Source organism: Jaculus jaculus, chromosome 17 (assembly GCF_020740685.1).
Source record: "Jaculus jaculus isolate mJacJac1 chromosome 17, mJacJac1.mat.Y.cur, whole genome shotgun sequence".
Classification (NCBI taxonomy): domain Eukaryota; kingdom Metazoa; phylum Chordata; class Mammalia; order Rodentia; family Dipodidae; genus Jaculus; species Jaculus jaculus.
Genome location: NC_059118.1, coordinates 22546577 through 22563759, shown reverse-complemented (window position 1 = coordinate 22563759; position 17183 = coordinate 22546577). Strand labels below are relative to the sequence as shown.

The 17183-nt window shown below is 44.7% G+C and overlaps 1 protein-coding gene across 4 annotated transcripts in view; it reads left to right on the top strand.

The window, feature by feature from the left end:
* The window catches only part of Cpne4 (copine 4), a 568085-nt gene that overhangs the window by 9971 nt on the left and 540931 nt on the right, over nucleotides 1-17183 (top strand). Inside the window, exon 2 of one of the 4 annotated variants that reach the window (XM_045137041.1) lies at nucleotides 6234-6320. Coding sequence is in view for 2 of the 4 variants with exons in the window: in XM_045137040.1 (XP_044992975.1) it covers nucleotides 6410-6513 (104 nt within the window). In the remaining 2 variants the exon portion in view is untranslated. The other 3 variants (XM_004664327.3, XM_045137042.1, XM_045137040.1) reach the window with 3 other exon arrangements.

Genomic DNA, 17183 nt, shown 5'->3' with positions numbered 1-17183 from the left:
AAAGAAACTTGCTTATCCAAAGTCATTAAAGTTGTCCAGGTAACTTTTGAAGAATGTATCAATTAGAAAAAAAAACACAAAAAACATTTGACTATTAGTAATAAAAAGCTGAAAATAATGGCTTGAATCAATGGAGGGGTTTTTCCCCCCTTCTCTCTTAATAAGCTGGGTGATAATGGATGCCTTTATAATATCAAAGACCTGGGCTCCTTTTATCTTTCTGCTTAGCCTGCCTTGGCAAATACTGTGTTGTGGGTCACGTGACAGCTGACCTACGTTCACTCCAGGTAGAAAGAAGGGAAGGGGTAAAAGAATAATTATACTGACGGCTGAGACAGTGGCCTCCCTCCCTTCTAATACCTTCATGGAATCGGCCTTGTGCAGCAGAGCCTTTGGCAATGGTGGGGATGTTCTGTGTATATACTATTCATGATGTCAGCTACCAGCCACTCAGGACTATTTAGCATTTAACATGTGGCTAAGAGAATTAAGGAAATGCACTTCTTTCCCAATCCCCTGGATATTATGGTAAAAAGTAGATTCTGCTTTAAAAGTCGGTGGACTGGGAATGGGATGCAAGATGCTGCGTTTCTGGCAGGCTCCCAGGTGGCGCCCGATGCTGCCTGCCCCTGAACCACACTTAACAGAAGCGAGCTTGGAGCTTCTGGGTGTCTGGACTTTTTGTGATTGCATCCTCAGGGTCTCATGAATGGGCTTCTTTGTCACCTCTGACTCAGTGGGAACAACCTTCTCTTGCGTAATTTTTTATTTTATTATGTTTAAAAAAATTTTATTTATTTATTTATTTGAGAGCGACAGACACAGAGAGAAAGACAGATGGAGGGAGAGAGAGAGAATGGGCGCACCAGGGCTTCCAGCCTCTGCAAACGAACTCCAGACGCGTGCGCCCCCTTGTGCATCTGGCTAACGTGGGACCTGGGGAACCGAGCCTCGAACCGGAGTCCTTAGGCTTCACAGGCAAGCGCTTAACCGCTAAGCCATCTCTTCAGCCCTTTATTTTATTATTCATAAATGTACTCTGTTTTGGTTAGCCCTCCTCTTCCCACTCCTTGGCCCCATCTCCCTGACCTCCTACTGCGCCTTTACCATTCCACTTCTATCCCGCCTTTGACTTTCATATCATGTGTTTTCTCTTCCTTTCTTCTTTGAAACCCCCTCTTCTTCCCCCCACTCAGGGGCTCCCTTCTAGTTCTCTGGTATTTCTAATTCTACTTTATTTTGATAAATTTAAATGAAGACGTGTTGCTGCCATATTAAGGCTGCATGGGCTAGATTTTAGTCCCATGACTACCCCATCTGTAAGAAAGTTGGAAAATGTAGGCTGGGGGGGGGGGTTGGAAACATTTCTTCCTCCTACAAAACTTTTTTTCTTAGTAAAAGAAGGAAGAGAAAATATAAATAGATAGAGGTAGGGCAAATTGCAGTGTCTGCCACAGAGGGCTACCTTCCACCTTTCCGTAAGTCCAAAGGAATACAGTCCCATGGGTTTATCAAAGATGTAAGAAACAGTGTGTCTGGGAAAATATTATGCAGTTGAACATCAGGATTCTAGAGTCTGAGTCTATAGTCTGCTCTGAAGTAATTTAGAGTGCTGTCCGATGTTATCCACAGCCAAGTGGTAAAGCTTCAGAAAGAAAATGCCCTCTGCTTATGCTTTTGAAAAAATTCAAGAAAAGCTAAAGATATTTTGATGCCACCTATTGGCAGACAAAAGTATCAGGTCCTTCTCCCTAACCCGGCATGTTATTGAATATGAGTGGCGTCAGGTCACATAGGGTTTCCTTATAAAAGAATGACAGGAAGTGGAAGATGAATTCTCGGCCTTAGCTTGGAAGACGTGTTGTGAGTTACCCTTTAGCTGGTAGCATCTTATGAGGATTATTCTTGGAGTATTCCTCTTTGCTTTCCAGGAATACAACTCACCTCAGGAGCAATACACAGAAATACCAAACAAAGGAAGGCATGCCATTGAATTCTCAACAATCACATGAAATAGAAAAAAAAAAAAAACAAAAAAAAAAACACATTTTTTGAGCTATAAATAACCTTGGGGTGAGATTCAAGGTTTTTATTTGATCCACAAACTCAAAAAATAAATCCTGTTATTTACAGCCATCGCCTTGACTGGGTGAGTATGCGACCATCCTACAGTTCAAAAGAAGAAGAAGAAAAAAAAAGAGGAAACAGAAATTCAATTTCAAAACAAAATGCTCACCCTGACTCACTCAGGGAGGGATCCACGGTTTGTCACGTAGGGCACTGCTTCTCTGCCTCTTCTTCCTCTTCATCATCTGCTGCCCTTAAACCATGGAATCAGCTGCTTTGGTAGGAGCCCACATTTCTTCCCCTTTGTTCCCTGGCTCCACTCCAGTCTCTTACTTGTCACACTGATGGCTGAGATGTCTTCCAGCCTGGCATAGGACACTGGGCGGATGCTTCCCCTTATGTTATCAAACAGACCCCGGCAAGCGAAGCTACCCAGAACGGGAGCTTCCTTTCTGCTTGGGAACATCACGGCCACTGTGGCTCTGTGGCTTGGCTTCAGACAATCTTGACCATGGCTGTGGAACCAAGTGGCTCTGAATCCATGAAAAGGAGAGTTGGGAGGAGGTGAGTGCCACAGCCAAGGAGGCTTTGATTTCACAACGGTTGAGGCCACTCTGCCTGGTGGGCAACTTGCTGTGGGGGCAGTGGTTGAGAACAGGATTTATTAGTGGGTTATAACTCATCATTCGTATAGATGAGTTGTTGGTTTCATATAAGAGGTGGGAGGAAATTCTGCTCATATACCCTGAAAAGAGCCTCTGTGAATTTACCTTTAGTGTCGTGCCTCAAAAATAAATAAATAAATAAATAAAAATAAAAATTTAAAAAAAAAGGAAAGAAACCTGGCATTAAGCTGCCAGTGTGTTCTGCGCATTGGCTTACAGGCAACTGTTTGTTCCTAACTGGGAAGCCAAAGTCTGCTGACAGTCGCAAGTTTTGATGCTGTGTTTTGTGTTTAATTTCCGTGCCTATGCCTTTCACATTGGTGTAGCGGGGGTCCGCTGTACTGGGGTCTGCTCTGTGGCCTTTGACTCCGTAACTTCAGCTCAGTGGTCCACTCTCCATTGCCCTGGCACAACCTGCTTCAAGTTACACTCTGAGTAACTTACTTGTGTCCCGGTCTGGCCATTCCAACGACCCCTCCTCCCATAGCTTTTTTTTTTTTTTGATAGATAATAAAATTTACTTGGGTAAGGCTGTTGTAAAAATTAAATAAGATGATCCAGTAGAATTGCCTAACAGATTCCTGGAAATCATATGTGCTCAGCACATGTTAATTCCCTTTCTCTTCTTCATAAAAATAGGCAGCTTGTGTTTAATGACCTATAGATATAAAAAAGCATATTCAAATTTAATAAACGCTTATCAAGTGCATGCTAAGTGAAGACACTTGCCTAGGCATTGGTGTTCTAATTAGGAACAAGGCAATAAAACAAACACACCACCTACCACCATCGAACTTAAGTTTGTCTTCACAATCAACACACAAGGAAGATGAATAATGTCTTCCCTCTACTTCATTTCTACTTTGTAGCTCAGCCCCAAACGTTATCTCCAAGGTTAGGTGATTCTTCATAAAACCTGGGAAGAATTAGGAAACTCTGGCAGAGCTCGTTTTCCCAGCATCCACTTTCCCTGCCCTGGGAGGAAAATCTTGAGTATATCTTGGGAACAATCCTTTCTCTCTACTGGCAGGGTGTTTGATTTGGCTCAGGTGGGGCACCACCTAGCTCCCGGGCACGCTGTGAGCACACTGCAGGTTCCAGGTACTGTGAAAAGCCTGGCCCTTTTTTATAATCCCACATCCCAAAGCCTCAATGGCTGGCTTATGCACAATTGTATGATCCAAGTTATTTCAGTCAAAGCAAACCCACGGGCTTATGTGGGAGCCCCAGAATATAGCCAGGTTAGCTCAGCTTTTTTTTTTTTTTTTGTAGGCACCTCATGTTTAGTATTATACTGTTTCAGAAGGAAGGGCTTGAGAAATGACTGCAGGGAGGAAAATGCTATCTTTCCTTCTTTTTGAAGTTGTTCTCCAAGATCTTGCCCATTGTTTTCATAAAATCATCCACGAAGCCCTTACCCTTTATCCCATTATTTCTCCTTCTTTGGCTGAGATCTTGAGGTTGGTGAGGACAACCTTGGCTGATAACTCCTCCACATGAAGAGAGACCTTGTTAGTGCTTTAACAAGGTGGGAGGATCCCCCCTCAAGCCCCATGTTCTTGTCAATACTAGACTATTGTAACCCCTCCATACCACCTTAAAGTTGGAAAGAGTCTTCTATGTATTTTACTTCATAAATTCTGAGCTTCAATTTGAGTTTGACAATGCAGACAGACTGTGTGCAGAGAATTTGTTTGTCTAGTTAAACCTTTTGTTGCAGAAACAGGCAGAAACAATGCATACTATCTCTCTTCATTATTCATTTGCCTGATTTTGACTTTGAATACGTTTGGAACAGAAAAGCCACCCAAGTACTTCATAAGAGCTGGGGATGCTCAGCAGCAATGTTTGCCCAGCACTTGTGAAGCCCTGGGCTTGACATCTAGCACTGAAAACCAAAATAACAGAAAATTCCAACCAATTTCTTGTCGAAAGTGCTTCAAAGTATGAAGCAGTGGCTACTCCCTGCATAAAGTCCATTTAAAAAAATATTCTACATGGACTGGGGAAATGGCTTAGCAATTACGGCATTTGCCTGCAAAGCTTAAGGACCTGGGGTTCAATTCCCCAGGACCCACGTAAGCCAGATGCACAAGGGGGCATATGTATCTGGAGTTCATATGCAGTGGCTAGAGGCCCTGGCATGCCCATTCTCTCTTTCTCTCTCAAAAATAAATAAAATATTTTTAAAAAATATTCTATGTTTTATTTATTTGCAAGAAGAGAGAGAAAAGGAGATGGAGGGATGTGCATGCCAGAGCCTCTAGCTATGGAGCAAATGAACCCCAGATACATGCATCACTTTATGAATCTGGCTTCACATGGGTACTGGGGAATTGAACCCAGGCTTGTCAGGCTTTGAGAGCAAATGTCTCCAATTGGTGAGCCATCTCTCCAGCCATACAGTCTATTTTTAAGCATACATGTTTCCTAAGCATTTCTTTATTTTTTTAAGTGCCTTTATGCAGGCAAACATTATAGAAGTGCAGAGAAGACTCGTTGTCTGTTTATTCACGCATTTGTCTTTTTACTAGTGGCAGGCACTGGGAATACTAGGTGATCAGTGAAAAATGCCACCTCCATGTCCTTTTTAAAAAATTTTTTTGGTGACCACTGAACATCCGTCCAAGAAGTTTCCTTGCATGTGTGCAAAAAGGAAAGAAAAGGAAATTTTTTTTTTTTTTTAAAAAAAGGGTGTAACTCCCATTCTCTTCCCTCGGTCCTTGCGAAATTGCCGCTTTCACGGAAAGCCAAGGAGGACTTCCCCACGGAGCGGGGCCAGGCTGAGCCGGAAGCCTGGGCAGAGGGCGCGGCAGCACCGTGGAGAGCGCCCGCGCCGAGCCCAGGGCGGGGCCGCAGAGCCGCGTTCCGGGCCCCGGCGTCGAGTCGGCCGCGTCCTCCAGGGGGCGCGCGCGAGGCGCTCTCGCTCTCTCCATCTCTCTCTCTCTCTCAATCTCTCTCTCTCTTCCCGAGCTAGCATCCTCTCGCCGGCTCGCTGGGCGCACGGGGTTTCGTCAGAAGGTGGAAATCTCTTGCGAGAAAGAAGCTGCCATCTCCCCGCCACCCGTTCTCACCAGCAGCCGCCCCTCTCCTCCCTCCCTTCCTCCTTTCCTTCCTCCCTCGCTCCTCTCCTCCTCTCCTCTCCTCTCCGCTCCCTCCCTCCCTCCCTCTTTTCCCAGTTTTCCTTCCTCTGGAACTCTCGGAGTTCTCCAGGGGGGTGGGGTTGGGGGGGGAAGCGCAGCTGCTGCCCTGCCCCTGGTCCCCCCCTCATCCCTCGCCCGCATCACCAAGGATGGAGTCGGGGTTTTCAGAGAGACCCAACTGTCCCCTCAGCATCCTGTCCGTCGTCCGCTCTGGCTAACCTGGCCTCGGAGGACAAGGGGGAAGTAGGGTGCGGTGTGGAGGGAGCCCCGACCCTCCTTAGACCACTTCACAACTCCAACATCCCCAGGATCTTCACTCCAAAAGCAGGATTTTTTTTTTTTCATCCCGAGGGACGGGACACACACACACACACACACACACACACACACAGAGCTTGTCCCGGGGCTGAATTTTCCTTCTACTCTTCGAGGCTGGCACACCCAGGTGAGTACACTGCCAGCTCGCATCGCTGGGCTTCTGGCAAACTCGTCCTGGGCTGCTGCTGCTGCGTAGCCAAAAACCAACTTTTTGGGATGCGCTCGCTCGGGCGGCTGGTTTTGCTGGTCTTTAATCCCCAAGAAGTTCCGCCGTCGTTTCTATCTTCTCGCCGCCTTCTGACCCAACTCCACTCACCCAGGTGACTTGGGGGGGGGCCAAGGTGGACTGGGGAGGAAGACTCCTCTGGCGTGGGGACCACAGGCGGCTTGCTTGGGGTGAGGCAGGGTTAGGGGAGTCCTGCAAGGGATGGAGGAGGATGGGTGGTTTTAGAAATGGGGAGTGGGGGAAAGAGAGGGAAACCCAGCGTCCAGGCTGAAGTTGCTTCCTATCTGACAACCGGGGAAAGGTGTGGGACTCTAATGCTAGCCAGTGGCAAGACCTACCTATGGCTGGGGGGTCTGCTTCTCAACCTTCTTCGCCTCCCCACCCACTCCCTTACTAAGAAGTCCCAATATTTAATTGCATCCGTGGCTCCCAGGCTTAAAATATATATATATCATTCAATCCTCTTGGTAGGTTCTAGATTCAGCTCTCTCCCTCAGCGCTTCTTTTGTTAAGTAAAGTAGCCTGAGGCCAGGGGGGAACCTCTGAAAACAAGCTCCATCAGGAGTCCACGTGATATCACAGACCAGACGCCCAAGCACGGCTAGGACTGAATCCAGCTCGTCAGTCAGAAGGCGGTCCACGCCAAATGAAGTGAATTGTGATCAGCACTGGGCGGGAGAAGCCAGAATCTCAGGAATGCTCTTAGGAAAATGCACTTCTCCTTCCTCACAGAGAAGGTGGGCTTTAATGTTCACATTCTGTCTGGAGGGACAGGTAGGCGACTTTCAGAATCGGTTTCTAGTTCCAGGACTGGACAGAAACCCAGGAGGAATGGAGGACAGGTGCAGACATGAGGCAGGGGTAGGAACTTAGGAAGGACTCCCTGGGGGGGCTGTGTGTGTGTGAGAGAGGTAGAGGCAGGAAAGGAGAACAGGGTAGGGAAGGTGCCATGGGGGAAGGGAGAGTTTCCTGGGAAACTTTTCAGTGTTAAGTGTGAGACTCTCTCCTGTCCCTCACACAGGTGACCCACTCCCTACCCCCTGGGACTGAGAGGCCACAGCCCTTTCTACTTTATTTTGGAAACTATGCAGACCCCTGCTTCCCTCTCCGCTGCCTTGCAAGGTTTCAGAAAGAGCATTTCTGGATTCCCCTAGTTCACGTGTTTGTGTTTCCTAAACAGCATTTTGGGCTGTTAGTTTAGTGTTCTGTTGTTTTGTTTTTTTCCGAGGTAGGGTCTCACTCTAGCCTAGGCTGACCTGGAATTCACTATGTAGTCGCAGGCTGGCCTCGAACTCCCGGCCATTCTCCTACTGTGCCTCCCAAGTGCTGGGATGCATGCTACCACGCCTGGTTCTTGAGTGCTGAACGGAGACTAAGCCTTGTCTTTATTTAAAAACAACAACAACAACAAACTACCCTGGCTTCAAATAAAGACTTTCCTTCCTACTCCTCCCTTCTATTCTCTCTTTAAACTCTATCCTCAAGCAAATTTGTATTTTTTTTTTTTTTTTGCTTTGTATCAAAGCAAACTATGCCCCACCCCCAACGTTTCCTACAAAGTAGGTGATTTGAATCCACGACGACAAGGTTAGTAGCTCATATTCCCTGGCTGAACCGCTTAGCATAGCTTTTCAAAAGCCAGAGGCAAAAGAGAACTTTATTTGATGTCCTTCAAGTTTGGGAAGGTTCCATTTCTTTTTATTAACCAGAAGACGAGTCAGAGCTCAGGATGGCTTGGCTGTGATGAGATAACTTCAGAGCTGAACTGCTGCTGGGATTGAACTTATTTGATTTGCCTGCCCAGTATTCAAGAGGGGCTGACAGAGTAAAGCCAGCAGATCAGGGCTCTGAGCTGAGTTGGCCAAAGGTGTTTCCATGCAGTGGAGTGGATAAAAATAGAGGGAGGGTTGGGAAATGCAGCCAGGACACCTGTGTTTAAGTAAGGGCAAAATTCCCTCATTTACCTCTGAAGGGAGAATTCTGAGAGTTTCACAGGTTCACCGGCAAAGCACATCAGAAGTAGAGGCTTCCTGCTGAGCATTGAATAGATTGGTCCATAGACGGAGTGGATGTTGAATGCTGGACAGTTTTCAGTGGGTTTGTCTATGATGGAGCCAAAAATCTACTCACATGTTATCTTGCCAGATCTCCCCCCCCCAACCCCACGGCCATCACACCCATGTCTTTTCTGAGTGGTCAGCTGCTTTTCGTTTTTCCAGACACAGGCCTAGTCCTGGGAAGAGGCACAGTTGGGGGTCAGGGAGTATTCCGGCCTGAGACAACCACTTTGCCGGAACTTCTGTAGTTATGTAAGAATAGTTGCTTTGAGATTTGCGAGTTGTTTCTTAATTGTCAGTGGAAATGGCTGTTTATCTCCATGTGTCTAGTAGCAGCCTTGGCGTTTGGTCTGGATTATCCCATTTATCTTAAGGGGACCCTGCTTCTAGAAGTTTTAATTACAAGGTGTGTGTTCTCAAGTTTTTCCTGACCTGCAAGAGGATTTTTGATGAAAAGTATGACTTTAGTTAACGGTAGCAAAGGTGTTGTCTGTTTCCAGAGAAGTTTTATTTTTAATTTAGCATTTCAGAAAGTCAAATTGTTTGCATTTATTACCACTACTGAGTACAGTAAGCTTACCTGACTATCACGAATAATGGTGGGGGAAGGGGAGTAGATCAATGGTGGACTCTTTATTCACAGTTGAACTTGAGTGGTTTGCCTTCCCTGGGCTTCACTTTGCCGATGATTTCCTTTAAAAACCTCTAGATGATTAGGGCCACCGTTACTCATAGAAAGGATTGTTCTATCTAAAAGTAAGCATGTACCAGGCAAGCAGTCAAGGTTGTGGCCAGAAGATCTGGATAGCATGGAGTAAATTTATTCCCCACATGTGATATTTCCATTTTTGTCTTGTTAATATCCTAAAAACAAAACAAACAAGTCCCCTCCTTCGGATGCATGCAGTAACCCAAAGCCACATTTCCTTGGCAACAGTAGCAACTACACAAGAGCTACAAAGTATCAAGAGAGAATTTTTTTTAATGCATTCACAATAAAATGTCACATGGTTCAAGACCATCTTTGGGTGCATTAATAATGACCTGGCATGCAATAATGGAGTTGTCTCTTTCCAGATTGAGTACAGATCCAGAAGGATCACTTGTAGACTTTAATTCTTTTGAAATGTTCTAAAAGTCTTATAATTTTGTTGAGGGAAACATATTATCAAAATTCTTGAGGTTGAGCTTGCAAATCCATTTTCTACGCTGGGTCGTTTGTGTAGAGATTGATGCTAGTTTGAGAACAAAGTCAGTATAACTGGGTCAGGTGAGGCTTCCTGTCTTTCCTATGCTGGACAGTCTGTAGCTGTCCTGGGAATTTTAGCTAATGCTAATACGAACATGGCAGTGCCTGTATGTTCTTTCAGTGTTTTCTATACTAGAAATTTTATTTATGTTGGGGCTTAAGAACTACTAAACATAAGATGTATGCATACACACATATACATGTATATGTATGCATGCATGTGATGTATACATACATATATCTGCAAATATGTGCACATCATATATATTCAAATGAAAAATCCAAGGAATTCTTTTATTTGTCTTACTATAATCTTACAAAACCTCTTGAGTACCAGCAGCACTTAGCTTAGTAATCATTAAAGGCCTGAGGTCTGGTCTGGAAAAGAAGGGATAACAAGAATGTCTTCTTTGGGAGAGTTCTTCCACTCCTGTAAATTTACCATGCACCCAAGGGTGGAGGTTCCCATTTACTCTGATCTGTGGTGGACTCATCATCATACAATGAATAGAATAACTTGCCATTTTGGATCTATGGCTCTCAGAACTGGACGGAAGCTTGGGGATAATCAGTTGGCTCTAAACTGTAAGGTTGAACACACAGGGAAATGAAAGCTCAGAGAAGTGACTTTCTTAAGACCAGGAATCTCATTCAACAACTCTCCTGATCACTCCTTGCATAAAGAGGCCCTAGTTTCCTGAAGGTCATTACCATCACTGGTGCCATATGAACTGGTCGTGTTTATGGAGGCTGAGTGGGAGAGGAGGAGGAGGAGGAGGGAGGTTCCTATCTCCATTGGAGTGGTCTAGAGGAATAGACTTGGGACTTTCCTCTTGGAGCCAGAGCAATATTTACCCAATAGATGTGATTAGATTTATTCAAAGCCACTGTCTGCATCCATCTGTGCTAATGTGTGTGACTTGTGAAGAACTGCCCGTGTACAGTCTTAGACTGTTATTTTAAATGTCACAACTGAGCCAATAAAGTAAACAAAGACATTGTGTAAGTGTTTACACCCCCAGGAATCCACAGTGGACTCCTTTCCTCTGCTTTAAACTACACGTCTCTTTAAAATGTACAAACTTCCCCAAATGTTGCTCCTTATTTCTCTGGTTCAGAACATAACCTATCCAATTTGGCTTTCTTACTGTTTAGAAAATGAAATAAATTTCTCTCTGGAAATATTAGGGGGGTGGGAGTCAGTTGCTCCTAGAGACATTCACAGGCTTAAGGTATATGATCAAAAGGCCTTCCTTATCCAAAACGATCCAACCCTCTGTGGGGAAATTCTCTCTGCTCGGAGGAGAAGAGAAGCAAAAGCAGGCTGGCAGGGGCACAATGTAGGGCAAGCCCTCCAGGCCAGGGGCAGACCCAAGAGGGTTCGCGATAGAGTTGACGGTCGCTAGAGGGCGCCGGAGCACCGGCAGAGCCCACCTCCAGGGGACCATGAGCTGGGCTTCCAGGTTCAGAGAAGAGGTTTGATGAAACCTTAGAAACATGCTGAAGAATGAGGCGGCATTGGGTTTCCTGGCACATCTGATTCCAAAACCAAGATTGCTTCTCTGTACAGAGACGTTGCTTAGAGAGGCAGCCCGACCACTGTGCGGACTGGGATTTATTTGGAACCACTGTCCTTTACTTCCGAGAACTTAGGTGTGTTCCCAGAGGCATAGCTCGGGACTCGGAAATCCCTGATTTGGATCCCTGTTCTTTTTGTGAATGACATCACTGTTGGCATCTGGGAAATGGGGCTCTACTGGTTGTGACTGTGACGTATATGTATTCAAAGCGTGTGGCATGTTCTGTGGGAAGTATTGTCACCTGTGCCCTTCTGTCTGGGGACATTTCCCTAAACTTCATCCTTTCATAGTTTTCCTCCGGGCGTCTTCTTCCCGTCTCCACCCCTCCCCTTCAGCAGAAAGATCCCATTTGTTCATCTGCTGAATGGTGGGTCAAAGGCTCTGTGCCAAAGAAAGGTATGTGTCTGGTACTGAGAACAGTGAACTTCTTACATTTTGAAGTCACAGGCTAGAGATACACTGTAGTGGCCAGTGGTGGTAAGAGGAGAGATGAACAAATGCTTCAAGATAAAAGAAAGAGAGAGAGATGGAGAAAGAGAAAGAGAGAGAGAGAGAGAGAGAGAGAGAGAGAGAGATTTGTTTTGTCTTGAAGAAGCCAGAATGTGGTCCTTTACAGACCCTAGTACACTTAGGCTATTTTCCAATATAACATGGAACTAGGTCAATAGAGGGAATTTCTGAGAGAGAAGAAAGGAGAGTTGAAAAGTATTATTCAAAAGGCATCTTAATAGCCATGTGTCTATCATCTATCTACCTATCATCTATTTCTCTCTCTCTCTCCCTCTCTCTCTCTCTCTCCCTCTCTCTCTCTCTCTCTGTCTCTGTGTGTGTGTATCTTTCTATACATTTCTGAGACAGGGTCTCACTGTGTATCCCAGGTTGACCTCAAACTCACAATCCTTCTACCTTAACCTACCAAGTGCTAGGATTACATATGGGCACCACCATATCTATCTTTATATCATCTGTCAACCTATTATCATTTGCCAACCAATCATCTGTATATACCAGAATGTGTGTGTCTATCTCCACCTGTGCACATATACTTAATCGTGATAATATTCTTCAATCAAATCGCCACATGCCACTGCTTTCTATGTATCGGTCTCATCAATATACTATAATGAAATATATGCTTGAGTAATGACTGAGTGCATTTATATGGAAAATGATTTTGAAGGAAATTCAATAGAAATGTAACAAGCACTACCAAGAACCATTACTGCTGCCAGGTAGGTCTGAAACAATCGAAATATGAGTTTTATTCTACAGTATTGAAAGTTATAGTCAATACAGATATCAGTTGAATGAGAAACAGTAGGGGCAGTAGTATGTAAACATGATGTTTAAATTATCATCAAGATGACAAAAATACCTTTTAACTTGTTAGCAGGTTCCCCCCCTCAGTGTTGCTTCATTTGTTTTTTGTTTTCTTTTGTGCTGTTGGCCTGACAAGTGACCTAGACACAGAAATCCCACTGACAAAGAGAGGAAAAATCAAAGAGGCTTATACCTGACACTGTGTCCATGTAAAACTGGGGGTGGACACCTTTGATCATGTGGCTTAATGTTCACTGTTTAGGAAGGCTGCCGAGCTTTCTAGCGCTGTGGCCAGACTTCTTGTCCTTGGAACCGCTTAAATTCTGTAACTTTGCTTGTGAATCATATTGGATGAAAGGGTGATAAAAGGAAAAGGGTGGAAGTCGATTTGTGTGGAGGGGGCACCTGTCGACATTCATCATAACTCCTGGCCTGATTTAATTTCTTTTAACTTATTATTTTTTTTTTTAATGTGGTACTGGGTATTGTGCAAAACTTATTTTTCCTGGGGAGACACAAACCCATGTCTGTTCACCCCAGATAAGGCACAGACGACAGACTAAAAGTATGATTGTGCCAACAGCAGTTCTGGTGAGCCAGTGAGTGTATTGGGGTTACTTACAGGGCAGGGTGAGGGGCTGCCTCCAGAACCAATGGTGACTCAAAGACAGCTGCATCACTGACAAGCCCACCCTAGCACAGGTATCAACTCATGGTAACTGCACTTCTGGAGCACAAGGTCAGCCGGGCAGCTTGGGGAGTCCTCCCCTACCAAACAATTGTTTAACCTTTGTGTGGCCTCAGGGACGGGCCTTGCAACCTTTTTTTTTTTTTTTTTTTTTTTTTTTTTTTTTTTTATCTCAGACTTATTGACCTCTTGATGCCCTCTTTCCTTTAGGGGGGAATGTTTCAATTCAGAGAAAAATCGCCACATAACTCTAGTCAGAATCTGCTCCTCAACACTGGTTTACTGTTCCTATAACCTGTGGTTCTGTGACCTTTAAAGTTTTAGCTCTCCCAAACTTGAGGACCTCTTGACTCCTTCCTCACTTCAGGAGAAAATATTTCAATTTGCTATGCAACACTGGGGAATTGAGCCCAGGACCTGGCTTTTTACGCTATATGTGTGTGTGTGTGTGTGTGTGTGTGTGTGTGTATATAAATATATATATATATATATATATTTATATATATATATATAAATAAATATATATATATATATATATTTTTTTTTTTTTGTGACAGTGTCTTAGTAAGTTGTTCAGGCTGGCCTTGAGATCATTTTTTAGTTTAGTCTGGCAAAAAAATGTGTGATCTTCCAGCCTTGGCATCGCTGGTATCTGGGGTTACAGACCTGTACTGCACAGCTGAGCCTGGTCTGATTTAATTTTTAAACTAAAGGAAAAATAAACACGATATTTTTTATTGAATCACCAATGTGAGACCTGTACAATGCCATAAAATTAGGCACCCTTCTCTTTTTCTTTTCTTAATTTTTTTTTTTCATTTTTATTTATTTGAGAGTGAGAGAGAGAGGCAAAGGGAGAGAGAGAGAGGCAGATAGAGAGAATGGGTGCACCAGGGCTTCCAACCACTGCAAATGAACTCCAGATGCATGTGTCCCCTTCTGCATCTGGCTAACATGGGTCCTGGGGAATCGAGCCTCGAACCGGGGTCCTTAGGCTTCACAGGCAAGCGCTTAACCGCTAAGCCATCTCTCCAGCCCCCTTCTCTTTTTCTACATGAAGAAACAGTTTCAGCCAGGTAAAGTAGTACCTAAGTGGGCTGCTGGCAAAGTCATAGCAGAGACAGAGAGAGGCTGGCTTACTCCTGCCTCTGTTCTATTCCTGCTGCCCAGCACATGCTCTCGTCCTCTGTGGTCCATGGGGGATGAGGGTAGGACTCTCTGTCTTGTTCATAGCTGAACTCAACTCAGCGCTGGGTGCCTAGTCGTTGGTGGGATGAGTGAGCTAGCCTGTTTCTCTCTTCTTCATTCTTTTCTAAATATTTTATTTATTTATTTGAGACTGAGAGAAAGAAGGAGAGAACGGGAAGGAAGGAGTACACCAAGTCCTCCAGCCACTGCAAATGAACTCCAGATGCATGCACCACCTTATGCTTCTGGCTTATGTAGGTCCTGGGAAATCAAACCTCGGTCCTTTGGCTTTGCAGGCCAGTGCCTTAACCACGAAGCCATCTCTCTTGCCCTCTTCTTCATTCTAATCCAGGAAATGTGCCAAGAAATCATTGGGTTACAATCAGACAAATATTTATGGAGTTTTAGTGTCATAAGGAATTGGACTTGGTTTGAGCCCTGGCCCTGTCATTCAATAGTTGTCTGGCTTTGGCTACATCACCGAACTTATTTCTCCACTTGTAAAAAGTGGAAAAGCCATACGATGCTAAAGAGGACCTGGCCCATTCTAGGTGTGTGCTAGCTGTTGGCTTTTCTCACTTTCCTACTCCAGCCGTCTGCTCTTCCTGAGTTAATTTTAAGGGGGATATGGGACCTTTCCAGAGATATTTATTTCAGATCATTCATATTTACCTTACATAGAAAATAAAATTATCCAGGTACATAAACATGAACACATAAATCACTAAAAGCACGCATTCTATGGATTAGATATGATCAGTTCTGTGCTCTAAAGGACGTGATCAATGCCAAGCATTGCCGGCTGGGGAGGAAGAGAAGCAAAATCTGCAATCTTTCAATCCTTCCCTGTCTTTCTCCCTGCTTTTCCTCTTTTTCCTTTCTTCTCACCCTCCTTCCTTTCTAGGGCTTGAACCTAGGACTGTGAGCATCCTAGGCAAAACACTCAACCCCTGAAAGCCACACTCCTTACCCCTGTTCCTTTTCCCCTTCCCTTCCGTGGACTGGCTGCGTTGCCACATCATTTCTTTGTGACATGGCCATGCAGGGATGCACCCACTCTCCAGGACACATCGCACGCTCTTCTAGATTCAGCTACGCATTGCATATTTTGATATGATTCCACAAGACCTAGAAGACTTAAATCCACTTAACGCATAGAGTGGAGTTGCCCTTCTTTTTTTTTTTTTTCTGAAGGAGGGTCTCACTCTAGCTTAGGCTGACCTGGCATTCACTATGTAGTCTCAGGGTGGCCTTGAACTCACAGTGATCCTCCTACCTCTGCCTCCCAAGTGCTGGGATTAAGGGCGTGCACCACCACGCCCCGCTGAGTTGCCCTTCTCTGTATCCATGGGTCACTGGTTCCAGGACCTCTCATGCCTCGTCTCTGTTATAAAATGATGGCATGTATCCTACACACATCCTCCCGTATACTTTAATCACCTCTAGATTACTTATAATCCCGATACAATTTAAATGCTACAAAATAATTGTGCTATATTGCTTAAGGAATGATGATAAACTGAACTGTACAGGCTCCGCTGGAGAGGTAGCTTAGTGGTTAAGGTGCTTGCCTGCAAGGCCTAACGACCCAGGTTTGATTCCCCAGAACCTGCATAAGACAGATGCACGTAGTGGGGCATGAGTCCTTGGGGTTCACTTGCAATGGCTGGTGGCCCTGGCGCACCCATTCTCCCTCTCTCTGTATCTGCCTCTCTCTCTCTCTCAAACAAATAAATACAAAGCATTTACAATAAAGTAAAATAAATATAAAGATATTTAAAAGCGAAATGTTTACAACTGGCAGTCAGTTTAGCTGAAGGAGATGGACATCCACCTGTCCGCCTCCTGGCAAGCCACTCATCTTAACTCCTGGCCCACTTTAATTTCCTTTAAATTATTTTGTACACTCTCTTAACAAATATGCATCGTCTGGGCCAATTATATGTATCGCTAAAGATCGACTCTATAACAATTTCTTGTTTAAAGTACTCTTGCATTTTGATTGCTTCTTCAGAATTGCACAAGTTATGTAGATATGTTAGTGTACATGGACGTAGTTATAATACACTGGACATTGAACTTAAGGAAGAATTTTATTGGAATTTCTAGGATAAACTTTGATCCTCAGATATCTGCACTATATGCCTACCAGGAAATACCCCATATGGTATGCAAGCCTGCGGGATTGTTTAATGGCAAAGGGGATAAGTTTTGAGTGAATCATTCCTGACTTTGAATCCCAGCCTGGCTTAGCCTATTGGAGCTCAGTTTCCATAGATGCAAAATGAAGGTAACGACAGTGTCTATGCCCTACCGTAGCTGTGAAGCTTGTTGGTATGTGGAAATCACTTTGATTCCAACTGTTATTTAATTCACTCCCCTAATGGTAATGGCTTGCTATGTTTCTGGGCAATTGTGGACATTGTGAAGTTGTGGTAGAAATCAGCAGCAAAATGTACCCACTCATGTTCCTTCTCCCTTCCTTCCCCTCCTCTCCCCTCTCCTTCCTTCCCTGCCCTTTCCTTCCCTTCCCTTCCCTTCCCTTCCCTTCCCTTCCCTTCCCTTCCCTTCCCTTCCCTTCCTTTCCCTTCCCTTCCCTTCCCTTCCCTTCCCTTCCCTTCCCTTCCCTTCCCTCTTTTCCCTTCCCCTCCCCCTCCTTTCCCCTCTGCTCTCCCCTTCTCT